The 25,105-nt window shown below is 37.9% G+C and overlaps 1 protein-coding gene across 1 annotated transcript in view; it reads right to left on the bottom strand.

The window, feature by feature from the left end:
* The window catches only part of EPHA3 (EPH receptor A3), a 176,411-nt gene that overhangs the window by 121,826 nt on the left and 29,480 nt on the right, over positions 1-25,105 (bottom strand). Inside the window, exon 3 of the mRNA XM_066571867.1 lies at positions 1,379-2,039. Coding sequence (XP_066427964.1) covers positions 1,379-1,973 — 595 coding nt within the window. The 5' untranslated portion in view covers positions 1,974-2,039. The remainder of the gene's footprint in view (positions 1-1,378; positions 2,040-25,105) is intronic.

Below are 25,105 nucleotides of genomic sequence, written 5' to 3'. Positions count from 1 at the left end.
AGTTGTAGTCTCTCTGTGCTCACGTGTGACTGAAACTCTAAACCAACAGCTTCCAACCATTTACAGGAACACAGGCTCTGTAGCAAGAAAGACTATACACAGAGGATAAAGGATTCACTCATGTTTTAGCATTTCTAAGTGCAGCTGTAGGAGGCCCTTGATAAAGCATTTCTGAACAATAAAATATCCTCCCCTGAATTCAGCTCTTAACAGAAGAGCTTACTTTGTTTTTTATAAATAACAGTATCTAACCCCGGAAAAGCATCCTCAGACCTGGCTACCCAATTTAATCAAGGGCAAAAGATTATTTAAAATCTACTTAAAAGAAAAATCAAAGGAAGAACATTCTTACCCCTTTGCCAGATGTCAACCTGTCATTTTCTGAGAAAAAGTCATGGCTATGGTTTGTTGGGTTCTCAGTAACTCCCCAGTTACTGAGAATATATTGTTTGACATAAGCATTGCAGATTAAAAAGGAGTAGGCACTGTCTCAACCAGGTTCAGAATACTTTAAATTTCTGTTCTACACATACACACACGGCACAGTAAACATCTCAGCTATTCTGCTTCCAGCCATGGGATTTCCAGACTTTACTATTTAAGTTTTACTTATGTATTTAACTGAAGATCCTTTGCCACAGCCAGTACCCTTCAAGGCATGCTGTGAAAAGACTGAATCAGCACAAAGCTTCAAAATATAATTTTATAAAAAGCATAAAAATGTTCGTTGCTATCATCTTGTTTAATACTAAAATTAGTAAATCCAACATGCATATCTCTAAGATTTGAAAGAGCATTTCTGTAAAAAATCCAAATCCCCAGTGTACTCTTGTTCTTGGGAGCATTCACATAACCACAGTTTGCAGAAATCAAAAGTTTGGAGAAAATTGAGTTAAAATACATGAGTATTTATGAATAAACTTTAACTATTAGTACTCCAAATGTATCTGCATTTAGTAATTATGCTACAGGAGCGATACCACATGGTTTTTACCAACCAATTCCAATTAATCAACACAGCTCATTGGCAAAAGTCATATATCGAGACACAAAGTATAGAAGACAAGAAGACACTGTAAAAAATCACTTTTTTCATACAAACATTTAAGAAAACCACTGTAAACTGGAAGAAGGTCCAAGAGTGGTAAGAGAGGCTGCACAATGTGTTACTAAAAATCAGCCGTTGACTTAAATACTTCTAGCAAATTATGTTATTAACACAGCTTGACCAAACCCCATTTGCACGGCAATTTTCCCACCTAACTGATTGATATTTCTGCAGGGATCCAGAACCTGGAAAAAAGGAGCACAACCCAACACAAGGAGCAGGGGGAGCCCCAGCTCAGAGCAGAGCTGTGGGCACGCAGGGCATGGTTACCTTGGCAGGCAAAGCCTCTCTCCTCATAGCCAGCGTTGCACAAGCACTTCCCGATGGGCACCAGCCACTCTCCCTCCGTGCTGCAGTACATCTTGGGGGGCTCCTCCTCCTTGGAGTGGTTGACACAGGAGCCCCTCACCTCCACCAGTGACTGGGAGTCCATGGGCACCGTGTCTGGGAACATGGCCAGGTTCTTGACGGTGAAAGGGCACTTCTTGAAGTAGACCCGCACCGACACTAAGGCAACGCAGGCGCCCACATCCTGGAAAGCCAGGTAGAAGCCTTTCCTGCTGATGGGCCCCACCTCACGGATCTCCGTGTTCAGCTTGAGGATTCGGTCGCCGAGGTCCATCTGGGTGAAGCTCTCGTCGGCCGCGATGGTGTCGATCTTTGTAAACTGGTGCTCCTTGAACTTGACCGAGTGGTCGTCGTCAGACTCCATGTAGTAGAGGTTGAAGGTCTCTTTGCAGGTGCCCAGCACCAGGGGGATGCTGTTGCAGTCCCTTAGGGTGAACTTGAGCTCCACGTAGATCTTCTGAGCCGAGTTGCGCGGGATCCAGTTCGTCCGCAGCCAATTGTTCTGGCTGTGATCCATGACATTGCACACTTGGTAAGTTCTGATCGGAGTGTAATGCTCGTCAACACCGCTGATCTCTTCCCACTGGATAAACAAAATAAAAAAAAGAAGAAAAGAAAATGTTTTTAGATTAATTATTATACCAACAAAAATAATATTTAGACCAAAAGCTGTGAAAAAGCAAAAAAGAACTTTGCTTGGGCATCACTATAAAGTAAACAACAAGGTCTGGTTGAACCTCCTCTTACTTTTTTCTAAATAAAAACTAAAAACATCTTAAATGATCACAGAATTCCCCATTAATAAGTCAGTTTTTACCAAGTTACTTCAAGGTGGATGAAAGAGATGCTACAGCTGTTTTGCATTACTAAAAACCTGTGATTTCCTAAACAATAAGCAGTGCTGTCCTTTCACCCACAATTCCATGCCTTTACAACAGCTACACTCACCTCAAATGGAGGAGATCCTCAAAGACAACACACATCTGCACTGTTAGAACCAGCTTTATTTCTAAGATTAAACAAAAGCCAATGGCTCCAACTGATATTTCATACAGTCACAATAAACTGTTACATTTTTATATTCATTCAAAGCATGACAATTGATTTTCCTTGGGATAAATGTACTCTGGACAAGCAATAACTCTGGAAACTGGGTTGAGCTGGACTAAGACATACAACCAATTTACCATATCTTTATTAGTTGGTTCTTCAGTGGACTACATAGGCTGTGACACTGGAATGATTTTGGAAGAACACAGGGTCGTGATTTGTTTTTACAGCAGTCCTCAGCTGACAAACTCTCTTGACCCAAAACATGAAGGAAGGGGCTTCCTACTTGTGAATTAGTCACATACCAGTCCTACCTGGTGTCCAAAGTCACAGTTACCAAAGAGGAATATTTACCAATCACAGGAGGGGAAAAAAAAAACAAAACAAAAAAAAACCCAAAAAAAAAACCAACAAAAAAAACCCAACAAAAACTGGAGAATCAATGTCAGAAGTCACTGCCACTCCCGAGGAAGGGAGACAAAGAAGAATTTCTACCAGATAAACATCTTCCCTCAAAACTCAAGTCATATCAATTTTCTATTTAAGATCTCAGTCTAATAATTACTTGTTTTACATAAGCACCTTTTGTTACGGGACTTTAGTGTAGTGCAGACAGTAGGAGAGGAAAGAACTATTCCCACTATAAAGACAAAAAACCATGGTGCAGAAGTGCTTACAGTTTCTTGGGTTTACAATGCATGTATATCACACACATATACAAAGAAAGGAAAAAGAAACATGGACATATCAGAGTAGCATCTGAGAGTTCTCAGTCTCAACCCACTAATTTAAGGAAGTTTTGATCTGACTAAGAGCTGGTCTGCACAATGAAATTGTCCACACAGTAATGAAGATGTGATTTTAAGCCATGTCATTAAACCAGCAGATAAAAGCAGTGTAAATACTCTTTCCTTTAATTGAAACAGAGTTTACTGCAATTCACTTTACAGACCTGACTATACACAAGTTTTATCTCTTCCTGACTAGTTCAACAGAGTTTAAAACACAATCTTGGATGTGTCTACAGCAACTGATATGCTGCAGCATGTCATAACAGAATCTACTTCCAAAAAGAGCCAGCAGTGCAGGGACTTTTTAAATCAAAATTACCACACAGGAGCCTACAGCCACTTGAGAGCTTGGCACCAGCCACACATGGATGAGCTGCTGCCTGCAGAAGAGGCAGCTGGACCCTGGCTCCCAGCCTCTGCCAGCTTCCCAAAACCGAGTGAAGGACCCTCCTCTGACAGATGTCCTTGCACAAGCACAGGCCCTGAGCCAACGATCCAACCCTGCCTCAAAGAGCCATAATTGCCTCCAGTGAAGCTGGATGCACTGATTTATCTGCAGCACTTACCTGGACAAATAAATACTGAGTAACAACACCTGGATGAAACTAATAGGATTAGATAATGAAACCAAATTTCACAGATATTAAAGCAGCTTGCACTGATTCAGAAGTCATTCAGTGGTTATCATTTCCATATAATTTCCAATCAGTTCTATTTTAAATGTCCAGAGGGAGATAGAGCCAAAACCAGGAACTGGCACAGTTTAAAACATCTCCATAGCAAGATGTTAGTTTTCTGAACAAGTCTCATGATAAATGTTTTTGCCAGAAGCTTCTTATCCAACAGACTTTTGAATGTAGATATAGGACTTGCATAACAAAGGCAGTATCACTACTATGTTCTTCATCCAGAAGTTTCAATTAATAATTTAATGCAATTATAATTTCAGTAATTTTCAATGAAGATCAAATTGCCTGGAAGTTTGTGTTAGTCTACTTACATAAACAACAAAATTTTAGATCTATCATTTAATACTACAGCATTGCTGAAGGGAAATGCCACTCTCTCGGTGCTAATTTGATTAAAATACTTTAACAGTTATAAAACTGTGTAGTTTGTACCTATTTCATTTGAAAAAGATTAAATAACTCACCAAAAATACAGGAAGAGCATTCAAATCCCAACATGTACAACATTTGAGTACATTTGGGAATTCAATAATTATCATGATCAAAGTAAAAAACAAGCAGTACATTTACATTACTCATACATTGCAACTCTTCCCAGTAAACCTCTGTATTGCCATTTAAAGGGATCTTAATGGTAAACAGATAATCAAGAACATTGAGGGTTTTTTACTAAGTAAGGTTTCTCAAACACCTGTATTCATATTTGTTTTAATTTTATTTTGGTACTTGCAATTCATGTGTTCAACTTGCTCTGCAAAGTAATAATAGTTACAAAACTTCTTTTAAAAAATTTTTAAAAAAACAAATAGAGAGAAATTCTTATTCCAGGGATGAAATTAAGCAGGGAATATAATAAAACAAATGAACAGGGGAGAGAAAATCCAACAAAAGACCTGTGGGTCAGGATAAGGAGTTGTTTTGTTACTACCTGTTACTACCATGGACAAAACAAACCCAACCTAGGGACATTTGCCTAATTTATTATCAACCAAATGACACTAAAGTGACAAATAAAAACTAAATCTTAAGCAGCTCTGATCCATGGAGCATTACACTTCAGAGGTGTCCCAGCTGGAATTTCTTTCTTTCAATACTGTACAAAACAAATGGATATTTATCAGTCTTGGCTATTGTTAGAGAGGAAATTAATAGGCAAGTCCTAAATTCTGGAATGATGAAATGACAGGACTATCCTCCTCCAAGCCCAATAGGAATGATAAATTCAAAATTTTATAGGAAGATGTTTATAAAAAAGTGTCAAGGACTCCATGACAGAATGAAGTAGGCCACAATTTCTGAATTCATATTATTACACAGTATTTATGTCATATTTCCCTGATGCCTTCAGGCACTTTCAATACTTTTGAAGCATTTCCAGAAGTGCCATAGCACCACTCCCTTCCCAGCATGTAATCTGGCTTTTGGAAAATGTTCTTTTTGTTGGCTTTTCACTTTTTAAAATCTTCTTTGGATATTGTTAATGACAGGAAACAAGAGATTGCTTTCAGTGGTGGAGAAAAACCTCCAGATCCCCAGTGAGAGGGTCTAACTCATGTCTCTGAGTGACAAAGTTGGGCCAAAAATGATTTTCTTTTCCAAGATCTGGCACTGTGCTGGACTTAAGGCTTTAGTTTATTTCTTGCAATTTCTTTACAAAAGGAAATGTACAGAAGTGAATGTAGGACGTTTCTAGGATATCATGAGAAGCCTCAATGAAAAGCTCCCTCTCAATATAGGAATCTAGGACATGAGTGATCTCAATTCTTTCATCCTGCCTGTGACATCATTTTTTGTGTCTTTTTATTCATCATAATTTAAAAAAAAATCTGAATTACAATAAGAAACAGAGGGATATTTTGTGATTTACAATACAACATATATGCAACTGTGTGATTGCAAAACAACCCCCATTTTTCAGTCAGCATCATGTTGCTATAAAACTCTTTAACTACAAAGTATAAAACTCCAAATTGAGATGAGCATTAGAATAGTTCAAGTCTAAATAAAAAAAGAACCTCCCCACATGCTGTTTAAAAGCTTAACAAAATAGTAGCAGGATGGAAGAGCTCTGAAAGGTTGCTATTAACAAAAACCCTGTGATGACCATATTATAGGAGAATGCATTCCAGGGCAGCTCATCAGTATGGAAACTTTCCTCATAACATCACCAAAGATGCTGATTCAAGGCCCACAAATACCAATCAACTGAGATCAGAGGACAGAGAATGATCTGATTTGGGATTTTAAGAAACCTTAAAAGTACCATGGAAATATTTTTTCTGCATTTGACATTCAAAAATCAATGAAATTACCTCAGGCCACTGGCTCTAGCCAGAGGTTTTCAGTTTTTTCTAAGCTGTAAATGGAAGAATAAATTGCATTGCAAGAGTTTTCTGATTAAGTTATACACACAGTGAAATTATCATTTCCATCACATAAACCTTCATAAGACACAGACTGTGGTACACTCATAGCTTCAACCTAAAACTTGGGTTTCTTCATAGCTAAGCAAAAGAGTTTCAGAATTACAACCAAGACAAAATATTAATATCTTGTCTGTTGAGTGCTCAGGTGACATGAGAAACTCATTTAGAGTATCCAGATACTAAACTTCCCCAAGAAAAACTGAGGTCTAGCATTTTACCATACACCTAGCCCCAAATTTATCCCAAATTATCCAAACCAGTCAGATCTGTGTTCCATGCAGTTATGCTTCTGAGCTTTTAAAGAACTGTGAAATAAAATAAAATAAATATTATAATAAATAACTGTCTTACATAAGCTAAGCACACATAAACAATATTGAGAAAGCAAGAGTGCATACCTTATCATGGGAATACTCAACTAATAATCAAACCAAATTGCAGAAAGATGAGGAAAACCATCTTTTCTCCCCCATCTCTACTTGGCAGATAGAAGAGTACTTCATCATCAAATTTGTAAGGACAGCTGATTCTCACCCATCAGCGAGCAAAAGTCTCTTAATCACAGTGAGGTAAAAAGGTCACCACAAGGAGGAAAACATCTGACTTCTTAACAGACATCTGAATCCAGCATTCAAACACCCCTTCAGAGCTTGGACAAGAAAAGCATTTACAGCTTCATTATTTTTTTTCCCTAAGCTATATATCTCCTGGAGAAGGAGGTTTTAATCTTATTTCTCTCACAGGTTAAGCAGATTTTCTGCGAAGTTCTCAGAACAACAGTCCCTATGGCTCAAATCTGTAGTGAACAATAATTTTTTATAAAAGAACCTTTCTCAGCACTGAATAAACTAGGTAAGATTCAGCCTCTAAGTGTGGCTGTTTCAGAGATGGAAATGTATCCAAGATAGATCTCACACATTTGTGGATGTGGCAGTCTGAAGAAAAAAAGTGTCTTCAAGGAATTATTTCACACAATGTTAGTTATGACATTTAGCTCATAACAATCAGCTCCTGTAAATTTTCAATACTAACACGAATAAAAAGTATCAGGCTGTCCATCACCATCCTCTGCTTCACCTAAAGCACTACTCAGCACCAAAAACTGGATGTAGCCACCCACACAGGCAATGATTACAAAGAAATAATCAGGACAGAGTCAATAAAAAGTGGGAAGAATCCACTTCTCCAAACTGTTTGCTGGGTACCTAAACAGGAATATATCCCTCACCCACATTTATGCCTCAGTTTTCTAACAAATAGATTAGGAACAAATTAATAGTGGGGAGATATTTTTGTTACTATTTTAGCTATTTCTAGAACCATAACAATGATGCCTGTATTAAAAAAAAATAAATATCAAATAATAAGCAAATGCTTTCAAAAGCATCAGCAAGCAGGATTTTTTTAAAAATGAAACCATTACTTAAATGGGAAAACAACACCACAACAGAGAAAGTGAAAAACACCTGTGGCACAAGAACACTTAAAAATTCACATTTGAAAAGCCCCTGCAGTTTCTTGTTTTGGATTTGCCAGCAAAACACATAAACAAAAAAAATATTTACATCAAAATGCACAAAACAGGTGCATAATATAGCATTTCCCTGCTAGCCAGTCTTTCAGAACAATGTATTTTTACACAATGCCATTTCCTAGAGAAATCCCAAACCCCCCCATGTTCTCCTATTGTCATTAACACAACACTCAATAGAAGTGAAATTCAGTAGTGTTGTGCTGAATGTAACTGTAAAAAGCACCAGCTGGCTATATTAGAAATGGCAACCTTTCAGGTCTCAAATGTCTTATTTATATACAATGGAATCCTTCCAGCTGTTTAATATTTAGGGCTAATAAATATAATTGGCAGTACTACTGCACAAGGGCAAGGAACACAAATCCATATAAAACTACTTCCCAACAGAAAATCTCATTTGTTCTTAGATGATTAAACCAAAGAGGGATACAGAGTTCTGAGCAAATTTTACATAGCATACTTTTTTTTCCCCTTTAATCCAAACAGTATTTGCTTGTTTTCTAAGTGCAAAACTGAACAGAAAAAAAAAAAAAAGGCAAACCAGGCATCCTTACTCCAGCTGCTCCTGGAGCAACATGTCCTTCAACCAGTGCCTTGCACAGGCCATGAATAAAGATAAATTGGCAATGTAGAAAGACAAGAAACAGCAATGTTGGATCCAGAACACAGTCACACCACACCAGCCAGTCCAGAGGTGAGACTTATTCCCAACTTTGTGCAGGACAATTTTACCCCTCTTGCAGGAGCAGATTAACCCCTTACTGAGCAGGAGGTGAGCACAACACAGCTGAGATTGGAAATGTAAAGTCGTATGCTGTAAAGTCTGTGTCCCTATTTCCAGCTTTGCAGCAGATTTGATGATGGCAAAGCTACCCCAGCATGGTGTCACCCCAAAGTGACACTGCAAAGGTTCCTGCTGAGTGGAGCAGTCTCCCTCCAGCTCCAGAGGATCTTCAATTCCAAGGAGCTGGGATTTTGCACAGCCATCTCAATGGAAAAACTGAGGAGAAGTTCCAGGATCTCTGGCCTCCAACACAATAAAAGCTTTAAGATCTCAACACTGGATGTAATCCTGCACATAAAGGCAAGAACTGTGACTCTGCCCCTTTCAAAGATCTTGATTCCACAGAAATCTTCAACTCCCAGGCACAACCCAGATGGGGAGCTAATCTAGAAATGGAAACCTTTAATTTGGGTGAGTGACAGATAGCTAATGCTTCATAGCTTCATGTGAGGCAACAATTTAATCTGAAAACTCAAACAACTTCCATGACAGCTGGAGCCCACAATCAATCCCATAAAAGGCTGCTCAGAGTAATTACCATAATTTAAAGGTATTTGGGTTATTTTGGTTTTAACTTTGTTCAAATGGCAAAGTTCTTTCTATATCATTTATAAAGGATATATTATTCTTAGACTTTATATATGTTTGTTCTCCTTATCTCTATTTGTATCTTTTCAGCTGGGCAATTATACATTTACATATCTCCATGTTTCCATCTTTAGAATAATTTCTTAATAACTACTTGAGGAGGCTTCCTTTTCATTCATGAGTTTATCCTTTCATTGAAAATTGCATTCTTCAGTAGAGGCATTTAAACTATACTATGATAGTCTTCTGAGTTGTCAATAAAATACATTTTTCCTTCTGAAGTTGCCTCTTTATTCTTGTAGAAGGCAACACACATAAAAGAAAATAGCATCTGAAATCCTGTCTCAGCCATCACACCTCCCTTTTAATGACAGCAAGCCAAAAATAGTTATGAATATAACTGAAAAGCATAATATTCATATTGTTTCCTCCAATCCCTTGCTTGGGAACTACTGCCAAAAAAGGCAATAAATAAAAATAGCACACGTACTACTTTTTAAATTTAGCTATCATATAGGGTCTTGAAAATTAAACACATGCTAAAATCAGACAAGAGTCATTATGCTTAAACGGCTAAGTTAAAAATACCTCCAAAAAGGTAATTATTCTTTTGTCAACTGCTGAGTCAAAAGAGAGATGGTAATTATTATATTTTTACTGTAACTCTATGGAAATTAATTTCCTCACCATACAATTAGGAAAAGTTAGTTCTGTGCACATATTTCCAGTTATTCTAATTGAAAAATATGTTTAATACAGGAACTCATATTTCATTGGCATTTCATATTTTCTAAAGATAAATTTGTTTCAGTTGAACAAGAAGAAAGTAATTAGACTGGGAATTCTGGAGATAGTCCAGATATCTTCTCAACCTCTGGCTGAGACACTCTTGATTTCTCAAGGCTCTAAAACATTATTAAACAATTACTTTTCCTGTGTCAGGCTAGGGATGAGAGAAGAACTCATGCCTAATTTAATATGAGATAAATAAACAGAAGTAACTCAAGCAGGATTTTAACCAAAGATTCTTGAGGAGCAATGGCATTAGCTGATGTTCACAGTTCTATAGTGTAGCAGTAAATTGGAGATATATAGTTTTCTAAAATTTTTGTTTGTTACTTGATAAATTGTCCACACTGAGAACTACAAAAAAGCATGCCACAAAAATATGTAGTTTTACCTGTAGAAACAAAACAAAACACCCCAAAGTCAACCAACCATAAAAAAAACCCAAAAGGTAATCACACTTTTACAGATTTCAGGTGTGTTCAATTCCAATCTTGGGTAAACAGAAAGAAGCTCATTAGATAAAACAGGTGACAAATACAAAAACAAACATTTGAAAAAAAAATCTGGTCGCAGGTCATTGAAAGCCCAAGGAAGAGCCAAATGTCTCTTGGAATAGGACACATCCAATACTAAAAGGTATTGTCATATTTTAGAGAAGGCTCACAAAGAACCTCAAAGTCAAATCTCATTAAATAGGTATATTTGTGTGTGTACTTGCTCTGTGGGAGGCTGAGAGACATCAACAGGAACAGAAACTCCTGAGCTATAATCCTACTCACCAAATTCTTCCATTAGGCCTTGCATGTAAATATGAGCCTTAAATTTTATTTTCTAGCTTACTATGGTACAGTGGAGTACAAAATGCTTCCAGAAATGCACTACAGTAATTATCAGTGGCATCAATACCTTACTGCAGAGACTAAACATGGTTCAGAGAATTACCCTAAAGATGAAGAGTGTTCATTAGCTGTAATGCCAAAAATAGTTCCATATATTACTTTTATTTCCTCAAGCTTCATTTCTTGTCATAAATGTTGGATATGAACACACTCAATAGTACTGCACTGCAAGTTTGGTATTCAAACACTCAAAATTGCCTCACTTCTAGGTCATGCTGTTAGAAAATAAAGTTAAGTTTTCACTGCTCTCAGTAAGACACTGATTACATGCACATGAAAAGCTCAAAATGAAAACAACTGCACAGGAGAGAGGTTTGTTATTTTTTAACACAAAACACACTAAATATAAATGGAAGTCTGCTGGGAATGTGCATCAATAAATGTGTGTTTGACTCAGTTCTCTGCATTTGGGACTGCAGAGAGGAAAAAAAAAATCAGACAAAGATTTCAGTGTTTTATTTATTTTGCTGGATTGTGCTCCAGAGGTGAAAGTTTACTCAGAACCAGAATACAATGAGCCCCTGTATTTGTCATCCAGGTAGCCTTGCAGAAGTAACTACATGGCCTTCCACATGTCCTGACAATGACCTCCAGAGGAATGGGTGAATCACAACCCAAAGGAAGACAGACAAACCAACCTTCCCCCTATCTCTGGTCTTTTCCTGCCCCAAGGTTAGGGACAGTGTCAAATGATTTATGTTTCTGATAAAGACTCAATTTCAAGGCTCTGAGATAAGGCCATCACAGCCTTTCTGGGTGAGTCAAGTCTTTGAAGTCCCATAAACCAGAGATAAAAATTACATTTTAATATATTTGGTTAGACAAGCTACCACGTGTATGCAACACTCTTTCAGATCTTCAGCTTCAGTCCCTTGCTTCCCAGGGTCCCACTGAACATGTTGTGTGAGTGAAAAATCAAAGCCCACAAAGAACCTGAGCTGTCAGGAGTCCCTTCCATTGCTGGCATCAGAATTCTCCCCTAGAAGATGGATGGGACCTAGTGAGAAACCCAGGACATGAAAACACTTGGAATGTGCTTCAAGCCACAGGAAACGGGGAAAATCAAGTATCACTGCTGATTTATAATCCATGAATACAGGCAGGAACACAGATTTACTGATAGGCAATGAAGTCCAGAAGTGCATTTCAGAGTTGTTTCATATTCACATGTCCCAGAGCCAACATCCCAACTGGGAATGTTTTGGAAAAGGAGAACTCCAGCTTGAACTGAACCAACATGCCACTTAGAGCAGCAGAAAAAGAGATGGAGAACATAGGAAGCTGATAACCATAACAAGAGAAGTTCTATTTTTCAAGTGATACTGAATGAAATTATTGCTGATGAACCTCAGTGGTGCTGCATCCAAAAGCAAAGGAGTCAGGCAAACAAATAAACCATCAAATAAACATTATTTTTGACTACACCAAGCCTCATATTCCATATACCAAAATTTCAAGTGTAAAGACTAAAATTTTTGTCACGAAAACAGCAATTTGTGCCCCAAGGATATCAAAAACGGCAATTTGTTCATCCATTTCAATTGTCAGGAAAAAAAAAGAAAAACCAAACTATAAACCCACAACATGCCTTTGAACTCATAGGAGTATTTTATGCAGGTGATGTTAAACACACACTTTATACCTAGGAGTTTTATAATTTATGCATTAAACATTCTGGAATATTCCAATCTGCTAATTTTAGATGCAATATTATTTTCTACTAAATGAGAAATTGTGTTTACTGTAATTACACTGCACTTATTTCACTCCATAAATAAGAACACTTCCAATAGAAAAATCATTTTGTTGCCATTATTGGTAAGACTATTATTTACTTAAATTGAGTACAAAAAGTCAGTGAAAAAGCTGAAAAATCATTTTTCACATGCCTAAATATAATTTAAATGCATTTAACATTTCATTCACTATATACAGAGATTTTGGAAAGAAAATAATAAAATACTATTTATATGCTTACTGATACCACAGTTTTAGAAGAAATTGCTTAGACATAGAACTTCTGCTAAACATAATTTATGTGGGCAGAGAGTCCAAGAAGTTAAAAATATAAGAACTCTTTTTTTTTAAAAATAGTAAGGCATAACTTTTTATTATAAAGGCCATACTCTATATATCACATATACTTATTTTGTATTGTAATTTCTGTCTTTAATTAAAGCATTTTTGACCTCTATAAAAAATGATAAATTGTTTGTATTGCTCTGTCTGGGACATTTTGGATACGAGCTTGTATTTCTCAAGATGGTCTAATACAATGTTCTAAAGTATAAATTAAAATTCACTGCCCTTAAGAAATAACCACTGTCTGGGTAAGGCAAAGTAAAACAACACAACAAAATACCTGGCTAAAATGCTCTCTCCATCTGTGTCTTTTTCTTGTGAAGAGTACAGAAAAGTGCATCTGACCTCTAAGCACCACATGGAAAACTGAACTTGCACAGTAAGGGAAGTCATGGCCCTACACAGCTTAACTGCTGATTCTGCTCTATCCTGCTCCTAAAGTGCCCATTCTGCGAGCTGGTAGGAGGAAAAATCTGTCTGCATGTCAACCTAGCAAAAACACACCAAAAACAGAGCACAGGTAAAAAAATCAACCAAACAAACAGACTTAAATAAAGACACAGAAGTGGCTGCTATGATCAACAATCATGAAGTGTTAATGCCAGTTCCTAGGCTGGGACAGGAAGAGAGGGATGGAGAGTAGAAAAATCCAAGGAATCAGCCTACATCCCTATGAAGATAATTGAAAATGCAATCCTGGGAATCACTTCTAAGCATACAAAGGACAAGGAAACCATCAGGAGGAATCAGCACAGTTTCACCACTTTCTCCCATAACAAGCTGACAGAGAATCTGAGAAAACACAGTTGAGCAGACAGGGAGGAAACTGAATAGCCAAGTTCAGGAGGCTGTGATCAGAAAGTCTAGCTGGAGGCACCCCAAGAGTCCAATCCTGTTCAACATCCTCATCAATGGTCTGGGTGATGGGGCTGGGAGCACCCTCAGCAGTTTGCTGGTGACACAAAACTGAGAAGAGTGGACAAAATGCCAGAGGGTCGTGCTGCTACTCAGGGGGACCTTGACAGGCTGGAGAGATGGGCTCAGAGGAGCTGCAAGACGTTCAGCAAGGGAAGTGCCAAGTCCTGAAGCATGGGGGGAACAACGTACCCAGAACCTTTCCTCGGCAAAACTGGACTCCTGTGCCACATCATCAGCCCGCCATGACCCAAACAGAGTAAAGAGACATCTAGAAACACATAATTGCTTTCTAGACTGTTTGCCCTCTGTCCTGGGGTGACTTTATGATGCTGAACTGTAGCTCCATTCATCTGTTTAGCCCAGAAATAAGTTCTGCACCTTTAAGATTGGTTCTGAGAGTGAAGGTAGCGAGAAGAAGCGCGGAGTTTGTTTTCAGAAATGCACTCGTTCCTCCCCATTCCTGTGTTGTCTGCAGCATGGACAGACAGCAGGACAGAGCTCTCCTTTGCTTTTAGTTAGTTTTAGATAGCTGAGGCAGAGAAGTTCACTGGACTGTGGTTTTTCTTTTTCTTGGAACTGATCAGAGCTGCTCTGGACTGAAAACCCAGAAAACATCGGGAGCTCACCCCTGTGGCCCAGCAGGCCATGGCATTTCCAGCACCAGAGGGACTGATAACAAACTGAGCCAAACTACAGCTCACAAAGGGGACTTGCTGAGTTTGCCATCCCTTCAGAACAGCGAGAGATATTCCTGTTTAATATTATTCATCTTTTATGCTTGTGAATGCTTTGCTTGTTAAACAGCTTTTTCCACTTTTCTCCAAGGAAATATTTTCCTGTACCAGTTGGTGGAGAGGCCACTTGAATTTGTGTTCTAGAGGAACCCCTTTAGAGGTTTTCTCCCAAATGTGCCCTAAACCCGGACACCCTCCCAGGATGGTATCACTCAATACACTGCAGCAAGGATCCAGCACTGCTGCTTTCCTGCATAATTCACAGCCACCTCACAGTGATTCTCAGGAGAGCCCCCTGAGTGTGGCACAAAGCATTTGACCATGCAGGTGAAATTGTCCATCTCAGCAGCAGCAAAGCACAGCAAGCACAGCACAAACAGCAGTGAAAGTCCAGCCCTGCAGGTGATTTAAGGTTAAATCAGTAACTCAGCAGCTGTGCATGCACACAGGTCACAGAGTTGCTTCTTTAAATGATGATGAGAGGACTCCCATTCCAGCCAAGCATGAGAAAACAGAATGTGCCCTGAATACCTGTGCAAGACCTTTTGTCCCTACATAAAAGCACTTTCCCAGACACCTTCTGTGATTCCTCAGACCCAATGAGAATTTTCTGTTCCTGGAGCCTGTACTCTAAGGCCCTGTCCCTCCATCAGCAGGGAAGGTATCCTCACTCCACAGCAGGAACACCACCTCTGTCAATAGTCAATAGTTGACCTCTGTCAACTATTTCCAGGCTATACCACACAGCCACTAATTTAAATAATGTTAATTCAATCATGACAGTGATGCCTTGTGAAGGTTGCCCTAGAACACAGGTTAGACAGAGTTAAAGCAGGGATTTATTAAAAGGCCTCAATGGATCCACCTTGGGCAGCACAAGATCCCAGCCAGGGCTACACCCAGGATGAACCAAAATGGTCCCAAAACGCACGAGCACTCACGGGGTCTCTCACTTTGATCAGTTCTGCTCCATTTGCATCTTGCAGTTCATTGTCCCATTCCAGCTTTAGCCCCTGCAGTCCCACCCTGCTTGTTTTCTCTCTTCAGCCCACGGGGTTTGTGCTCTTGGGCTGAGATTTGGATCATTTGTCCTTGGTGCCCAGCTAGAGAAGGAATTGTTTTGTCTCCCTCCTCTGTGAAGAGAACTCACCATCTCCTAATATGAAGCTCAAAAGTACACACTAAAGCAGCACAGAATCTGAAAAATGTAAAAGCTAAAAGCTGAGGCATGAACAGCAGTTCTGGGGTGACAGCACATGTGATCTGAGGAGGGAATCAAGCAAACCTATGTCACAGAGACAACCTAAAACCCATGCAAGTGTTTCTGGTTTATGATCACAAAATGCAGCACTGACTTAAAATTGAAAATTTAGATAGAATTAAAATTATTTAGGATGCACTTAATTACAAATAAACTGAGATTTGCACAATAAAGGCAGATTAGCTGTGAAAAAAGGAAGAGATCTCAGAAATATCTACCCTAAAAAGTAGGTCACCTGAAGAAAAAAAAAAAAAAGTTTAATGTTCCTGAAAGTGAGGTAATGGCACTTTTTTTGTAGCAGACAAGTTCAGGAAAGTATTTTTGCTGCTACTTTTATTACTTGAAAAGTCGTAGTACTGAGAAGGACCAATTCCATTGTGAAAGGCATAATAGGAACATGTAAGAATGACTCATCTCTGCCCATAAGAAGTTTTGTTTGAATGGTAGATGCTATTTTATAGCACAGATTTGAGAGAGTGGGCCCCATGCCTCTCCACAGTGAATTATCACAGCAGAAAGAATAGAACATTTCTCAAAACAAAAGTTCATGTTTCATCAGACTAAACAGTATCTGTAATGTCCTGGTTTAAAATAACTACAAACCAGAAAATTCAAGTGAACTTTTCTGTAACACTCGAACACAAATGTCTGAGCACACAAATGGAGTGAGTCATCTTTTAATGACATTATTTTCTGAAAATAGTGGTCTGAGCTAAGAAAAGGGCAATCAAAACTATACAGAAATTCCAGCCTTTGACTGAAGTAGTGAATAAAAGTTGAAACAAAGTGTCATAAGAACATTTAGTGGAAAGCATTGTTGGCTTTCATTGGCTAAGAAACAAAAAACCAAAGAAGTCTGTTAGGAAAAAAATTAACTTGATTCTTTTTCTTACACCCAAAAAGTAAAATACTAAATATGGCACAATGTTAAACATCTATACAAAAACCCCTGAGATCCAGGAAGCTATACCAGTTTAAATTACCCTGTGCAATTTTTTTGTTTCACTTAACCAGAAATTTTCAAACAATCCAAAATCTTACTCTTTTCCTGCAGGAGTCATTTAAAAAAAAATTAAAATGCATTTATCTTCCTGAAAGTTGGTAACTGCTGAACACAACTGTTACATAATGCAGGAAATAGGCAAAGAAATATTCCCTATGCTAATTTTGTGTCAGCCCACTCACACTCTCCCATTTATTTTCCAATGAGGAAGAACTGGTTTCCTTAAAAGTAACTTTTTGTAGTATTCTGTTGGGTTTGTCTTTACATTTTTTCTGCTTGGTTGCCCTTTTTTTTAAGGGGAAGAGTGTAGGACAAGCACAACTCAGCAGCTCCCAGGTGATAGGAACCATTTGCCTGCTCCCTTGGACAGCAAGCCCCTTTAAGTCCATTCTGCACAAACAGACCCCTAACAGCCCTGCAATTATCAGTAATTTCAATCAAGTGACCAAAGGAAAGGTTGACTTGGAGAAAAAGAAAGCATGGCAACCAATTAATGTGTCAAAGTAGCACTCTGCTCTGTTAATGAAACTTTAGGAAGGACACAAAAGTGATTTTTGTTGTCCAGGCTTGAGGATCAGCACTGAGTTAGATTAAATAATTCCATTTTATTTCCCTGGGTGTCAACAGCACCTGAATACCTCTGCCAGTGTCCCCTCTTGCCCAGCAGGAAACTCAAAATAGCTGAAGATGGGTAACAACAGAAGGAGCTTGTGGCACAGCACTGAACAGGAGGGAGACATGATGAACAACCTGGTTTTTCAGTTTAAGGTCATATAACAAAAAACATTAAAAACCACCAAAAAGCTCAGCCCAAAAGCCCCCCCCAAAACAAACAAACAAACAAACCCCCCAAACCAAAACAAAAAAACACAAAACTAAAACCAAACCAAAAAAGAAACCCAACCCAGAAAACAAAAAAGCCAAACCAAACAAAAATCTATTACCTAACCCTGTTCACACATCCCACACTGTGCAAATGTTGGAATGCAGAAGAAAATAACCTTTGAGGCAGCTATTCTCATGCTCAGTCCATAGACTGACTGTGACAGATTCAGATACTAACAATAAATAAGTTTATTCACTTCAAAGAACGTGTTGTTTTCCTCAAAAAGGTTATTACATTCTGCTTCCATCTGGGAAAAACCAGTACATTGTTCAATCCTATTGCCTCAGAGAAATTATTATTTTCAGTTTGTTTTTTATGAGAAAGGAGTACACTGCAAAAAAATAATAATAACAAAACCAATAACTCCAAATTACATGAAAATCTACCACAAAGATTTTCTCATCACAAAGAAAAATTCACGTGAAATACTGTTCAAAGAACATACAAAAACCCCCAAACAAACATTCTTCCTCTTCTTACTTGGCACAAGAGCACTTTTTTCCCTCAGAAGACATCATTCACCTTCATTAGTTTATATCACAAAAAAACCCCCACATTAGATATATTGAAGTGATTTGTGAAGAGTAATTTTATAGGTAAAGAGTAAATTACTCTTGTTCCTATGACCACCTAAAATCTAGTTAGTTTTAGGACCACTGAAGAGTCTTTCCAGACTGAATTATTTTCCTAATTAAATCTAGTAAGCTTCCCATTTCATTACATTGAGGTGTGGAAATCCACCTGTGCTCCAGGGTGCACAGACATGGTGATACCACCTAATTCAGTGATTGAACATCTTCTTTCCCACAGGACACTCAAGTTCCAGAAAAATGGGAAATCCTGATGAATGGCAAGATCTGCTCTGGATTCTGATACTTGTGGAGAAAGAGAGTTTGAACATTGTAATCCAGATTCTGGCCACAGGTCAAGGGTCCCCTTGATTTGGTAGAGTGGAATGCTGCATCCTCTTAGCTCTCTCTTAGGACAGCTGTTCTGCAGAGAGAACACCTGGGTCAGCTGCAGGAGCTCAGCAGTCATGGGAAAAGGCAGAATCCAGAATGAAGAAGACAACAAGAGAGGATCTGAGCAGCAATTCAAGAGACTCTGAATTGCTCAGGCTTTCATTCATTTCACCTTTTACTTCTACCATCTTTGGCATCTAAGATAAAAATAACCCCTGCTAGGTAAATATTTTGTCTGAGTGAACAAGGTGCATAGGCAGTGAGGCAGCATTTAATACTTGAATTTACTTTTATTTAAGTTTCTGGACTAAAGGCTCTGAACACAGAGTGATTCCCCATGTTCTCTTTCCCCAGCCTCATCCCACATCAATACCAAGCAGCAAATACAGAGACCACTGAGATGAAAGAACAAACAAAACTCTTCAGTGATTTTAGGTGATTTGGACACATCAAGCAGAGAGGTTTGTAAGAAAAGTATCCGATCATGCAAACTTGTTATCACAGCAGAGCTTCTCTTAGGAACAGAGATTTTGCTTGGATAGGCTAAAAACTCCTCTAGACCCATATTCTGCCAAGGCATCCTCAACATAACAGTTCACTGCCCAAAGAAGTGTAAGTTTCTGGTGAAATATTAGGATTGGCATTGGAAAAATCACTAGAAAAACATTAATTACATGTAGAAGCAGAAGGTTAAAGACCAGCTAGAAGGTGGAAAACTTATTATATGCATTCTATTGAAGTTTGCACAGAGTTTAAGGTCCAATCAAATGCATAAAATGCTTGTCACCAAGAAACCCCTTTAAAACACAACACGTGCAGCAGCAGTTGACAACCTCAAAAATTCAAATCTTCATTGTAACAATTTCACTTGAAGCACACACAGAAGTGAATAAACAGATCAGCTCTCAGGCTGTCAGCTCTCCCCTTAATTTATACCTTGCATTTCAGTCTGAAAAATCTTTCTCTAGAGCCACATTTGTCGCAGAGAACTTTACTCACAGTGTTGTAATTTCAAGGTTGTAAGTAGATGCCAAATAATCTCTGGATGGAGAAACTGCTGCTCACAGCTCAGGTATGGAGTCACTGACATGAGCACTACCTTGCAACCTGTTTTAATCAATTCATTAGGAACAAATTCAAAACTACTAAACATTTGTTCACTAGTCCAACAAGATAAAAATGTGTGGAAGTCCAGAAGAGAAGGGAATATTAATTAAAATTAACTTTTTCCCTCTTCATTAAATACATCTAATTTCAAAAAGCCTCACATTCACCTGCACCTAAAGCCATATATGGTGAATTACATAGATAGAAATGAGCATGAAAGCCAGAGAAAGAAAACACCTCTGAGGACCTCAGAAGCATTAACTGAGCTACAATGCAGGAATCTGAACCCAATCTTTCTGTTTCTGCTTTAGCTTTGCTCTGATAATGATGCACAGCTGTATTTACGCTGCTGAATATTGACATCAAATGTGCCTGCAACCTGTGTGAGATAAGCAATGCATCTTGCTGGTTTAACATTAACTTTTGGCTCTGCTGACCTGAGTTTTCAAAATGCTCCACCTTAATACCCCCTTCATTTTCCCAGCCCTGAATAGCTGCACACACAGCGTGCAGACCTGTTTCATGTTCACAGTACTGGAATTCCTCCTGCACTTTGATCATGGCCCAGTGAGTGGTAATTTTCTATGTTGAACATGTCAGTCTAAAAAAAAAACAAAAAACCAAAACCAACAAGAACAAATATCTGCTTCTTATCAAGATCCGTGTTTGGCACCAGATGCATTTGATTCATTCATCATTGTCACTGCACTAGCACACTAATTATTTCAAATTGTTTCCTCAGGCAGAGGTCTAGGACAAATGCAAGCAAGCCAAAAATAGCAGTTATGAATAATTATGCATCATTTACCTCAAGGCCTGGGCCAGGCTATCATTAAAACTTCTTCTTGCCACCTGTGATCCCGACTAATTGTGGACTTTAAATTAGTTCAAGATTACTTTTTTTTTTTCCTAATACAATGCCCACAGTTAACCTACCTATTAAAAGTTTTCTGATGCTTTAAAAACTCCCAATAAAATGTCAACAAGGTTCCTTCTTTTTTAACAATGCCTTTGTATTTCACAGCCTGACAACAAGTTTGCTAACAGGAAAAACTGTAGAGACAAGGTCAGCAACCTCACTTTAAGAGACTACTAGAGAAGGTTCTTAGAAAAGCACTATTCCTCAACCTCAAAGTAAATCCTGATGCTCCAAAACTAAAGCTTTTTCAGTCCCTAAAACTTTCCCTATTACAGTTCTGACTCCTTCTTAAGGCAAGAAGAGAACTTTGACAACACTGACTTTTCTAACAACCAGAAGAAATTGATAAAACACTTGCTCTCCCAAATTCAGAAGTGTCTGTTTAATTTTACAGATAGGAAACTCATTAGTTCCAATGGGATCCAAAATGTAGATGCTTTTGCAGAACCAGAGCCTTGTTCCATTCATTGTAATTAATGTACCTCCCATGCGCTCGTGCTGCTTTAACTATTCATATTGCAGGTTTAAAATAAAAACAGCTGAAAAAAAAGGGAAACCCACCCTAAGGTTTCCAATGGAAGAAACATGTATCTCATAAAAAAAAAAAAAAAGTGTATGTACCACTGATAATTCCTAAGCACTCTCCAGTTTGGGAACACAGCACATGTTGCATTTTGAGACAACACAAAATGTGTAACAGTAGCCAGAGTTATTAATAAAAAATTATAATTTTTTTTATTTACAATTACATTATTTACAATGAAAAATCATGAAAAACCATCTATAAATTCCTCCATTCAGGCATCCAATCATCAGACCTCTCAGGGACAAAAATACTCCACTGTTTAGCAAACAGTGGAAGACATGAAGAAACCAGACCAGCCCTTTGGAGCTAAGGATATGTCTATGTGATCTTTTGTGACTTTTCTTAAGCAAGACAATAAAAAATATCAGAACAGACATTAAAAAAAAAGAAAAAAGTAAAGTTAAAATGTAAGATGTTATTAAAAAGAAAACACACAGAGGAAAAGAAGAAGTCAAGCTGTCTTCTGGATAGCTTCTTAAAACATTAGTCTCAAAATAGCTCTGCTATTAAAATCAGATGTTCTTAAAATATTAATGAATTACACACAGTGTGATCAGCTCTGAAGCTGACACACACAATTCTGCACCAGCACCAGACTTCTGGCAGAAGACAAAGGAAGCCAACACATCCTAAATTGGTGTTTACTAAGTTTCCTAAACAGGAGAAGAAAAAAATAACAGCAATGTCTTAATTCTGTGTCCAACTTCCTTGTTGTTAGTTCACTCTCATGGACCTCCTACCACTGAAGTTTGTTATTTACCAATCTGCTTGGGTTTGTTCTAAGAAGTAAGGAGATGCTTTGCAATTTGTAGAATAGTTATTTGAGAATAGATATCTCCAGGTCCTCCAAGACTGAATTAATTCTACCATGGAGGACTATGTTCTGGAATTCAAGTGACCTCTTCAACTTCTATTTTCCACAAGGAGAAAAAGGCATAAACTCATCTTTCAGCTCTTTTCTGTCCATCACACGCCCCTTCTATGTGAGGTAAATGCTCCTCAAAGAAGTATTTTTATTATGAACAACTCAAAAGCTTTGTTATGAGCAGTTTTCACAACAACTAAAATGAATAGGTAAACAACATCCAGATATCGCTTAGAAACTAATGACATCCAACCACAAAACAAATTAATATAATGGATTATACTACAAACTGCACTATAATATCACAGGCATCTTAAATAAATATCTCTCAGTAAGTTTCATCAAAATAAACACACTCATTTTTCCAACTATAATCACAGTGATGCTGTTGCATTATTTTTCTTCCACATGCCTCTACTTTTTTTTCCAGACAATGCTGCACTCAAGCAGCTTTATTTCACATCTCTTCCATGTTACACCCTCAAATTACTTGTCATAAAACATCTGCTTTGAGCAAAACAGCATCTAGAAAAAAAAAATCCTATTCACTGGAAGGAAGCTTAAACCCACAGGACAATGAAGTATCAGGTATTTATGAGAAAGTGGAACAAATTCAGAGATGCTGTGAGCTGTGGTGTCAATTACACACAGCGAAACACACATAATTCAGGGTGAAAAGAAACAAATAAGCAGACTATCCCCTCACCCCACCCGGCTGTTTTATTTCACAGCAACACAGCAGACTGAGATTCTCTAGGATTTTCTAGGACTGCATTCCCATTCTGCAGGGCTCTGCTGCCTCCATGAACCACGGCCCAAGGTAGCTCCAAAGTGCCCAGGAGGGTCTGGGGGAGTTTATCCTGTGCAGGAAACACAAGGCCAGGAGAACAGTGGGCAGACAAAGCCCCACTCAAATGCAAAATTTGTCAGTGTTTGACCTTCAACTGTTTGGGGTTTTTTATCTGCCAGCTAATTTTCCATTCTCATTTTTCCCCATCCACGCGGCAGTTCCTGAGTACAGTAAATCTCTCCTTTTTTGGGATGCATAATCTCTTTTAATATCCTGTGCTCTCTTATCATGCTGCAGTCCTCCCCTGTAATATATTGTCCATAAATTTTTCAAATGATATGAACTTCACCAGCTATAGAAATGATTGAAATACAACAGTAACTATTTTGTTCTGACAGAAATATTCTAGGGAGGCTTATGCTTGTTCTTGACAAAGAAGTAACATCTGGGTCATGCAAATTTAAAAACAGAATAAAATTACTTTAGTCTCAAACTCTAAGTCATAAAAGAAAGACACAACACCAAAGATGATTCTTTGTCTAATTTCTTCTGATTTATGATATACATTGACTTGATCATTAAAGGAGGTGCATAAGCAATTCAAGTCAAATATGTGTAATTAAAATGCTTAAACTCAAAAATGTGATGTGACATTGTTACTGCTGAAAAATATATCAGCCATAAACACATCATGTGGATGGCCTATAGATCCTATGCCACAAGTAAGAATGAAAGTTAAATTAGGTTTTGTTGAGATGTGACATAATAACATTTTAAAAAGCACAGTAATCCTCCATGTTAAAATGCAGTTCTTTCTGAAATGATCCAGCTCATTGACTGAAATGTTTAATTTTTGCTACTTTTTCCAGCTCTTTCCTCAGATAATTCCACCAAACTCAAACAATTGTATTTGTTAAACTGAAACTCCGGTTTGGGTCAATTCCAGCTACACTTCCAGCTGCTAAAGTAGCATGGTGCCTTTTGAAAATTGCAACTTATTTTTCATGTCCCCAGCTTCCACCTGTCCCAGTATTCCACTCTGTGAAAATTCTATGGCACACTCTTATGCAAAGCATGCTAATGATCAAAATTTGTTACAAAAACTTAAAAATGTGGAATTTTTTGTTGCAAGTTACTCTTTTGACAGACCTTTGGAGAGGTCTAATGACATATCTTACACAAAACTCTTCTGCAACTGTAGGTCCAACACCCTCTTAAATTTCCTATGCCTACAAGCACAAAAAGCCAGAGGTAATATCAAAAACTGAGAGCGCCCTCAGTATAAATGTCCAAATGTTTTCTAAGTTCCAAAGTTTGTGCAATAAGCAGCATTTATGTAGTTTGATGACTTTTCGAAGAAACTGTTTGAAACTATTCATAGTTGCAGCATTAAGGCAACAGAGTTTCAAGAAGACATAGGAAAAAAATAAATGGTAGAAGGTAGAGGAAATTATCACCTAGACTTTAACTCTGCATACCCAGTAAAACCTTTTGTACAAGTAGCCATCCATTAAATTTTGTTTTATTATGAAAACTATGAAAGCAAGATATTTAATGAAGACTTAATTTCTCAAAAGGAGGAAGTTGGTCCAGACCAAATCATCCCGTGCCAGTGAAACCAAATGAGTTGCTCAAAACAGAAAGTTGGAATGTTGATTCCTTCATAGTAATAAAAAGGTAGGAAGTAGAGAAATAAAGAATAACCTTTAGGAGCAATAAGAAAGCAGTCAAGTTCTGTAAAGCAGATATCACATTGCACGTTGTCAATACACTGCAGTACAAAATCAATGTCTATCAAATTAATTTCTTATTCACTCTTGTACCATCAATCACAAGGAACTTGATATCAATACAATGATCCGGTCTATAGCCTTCATTTGAATTAAACTGAGTTCTTTTAATACTGGCTGCTTTCTTTGGGAATAGCAAAGCTTCTTTGATTTGTGAGGGGTTGGGATTTCTTTAACTTCCAGTAAAATAAAAATC

The sequence above is a fragment of the Molothrus aeneus genome, chromosome 2 (genome assembly GCF_037042795.1).
Source record: "Molothrus aeneus isolate 106 chromosome 2, BPBGC_Maene_1.0, whole genome shotgun sequence".
Lineage (NCBI taxonomy): Eukaryota > Metazoa > Chordata > Aves > Passeriformes > Icteridae > Molothrus > Molothrus aeneus.
Note: the sequence above shows the minus strand (reverse complement) of the source record. Positions and strands in the feature narration are given on the sequence as shown.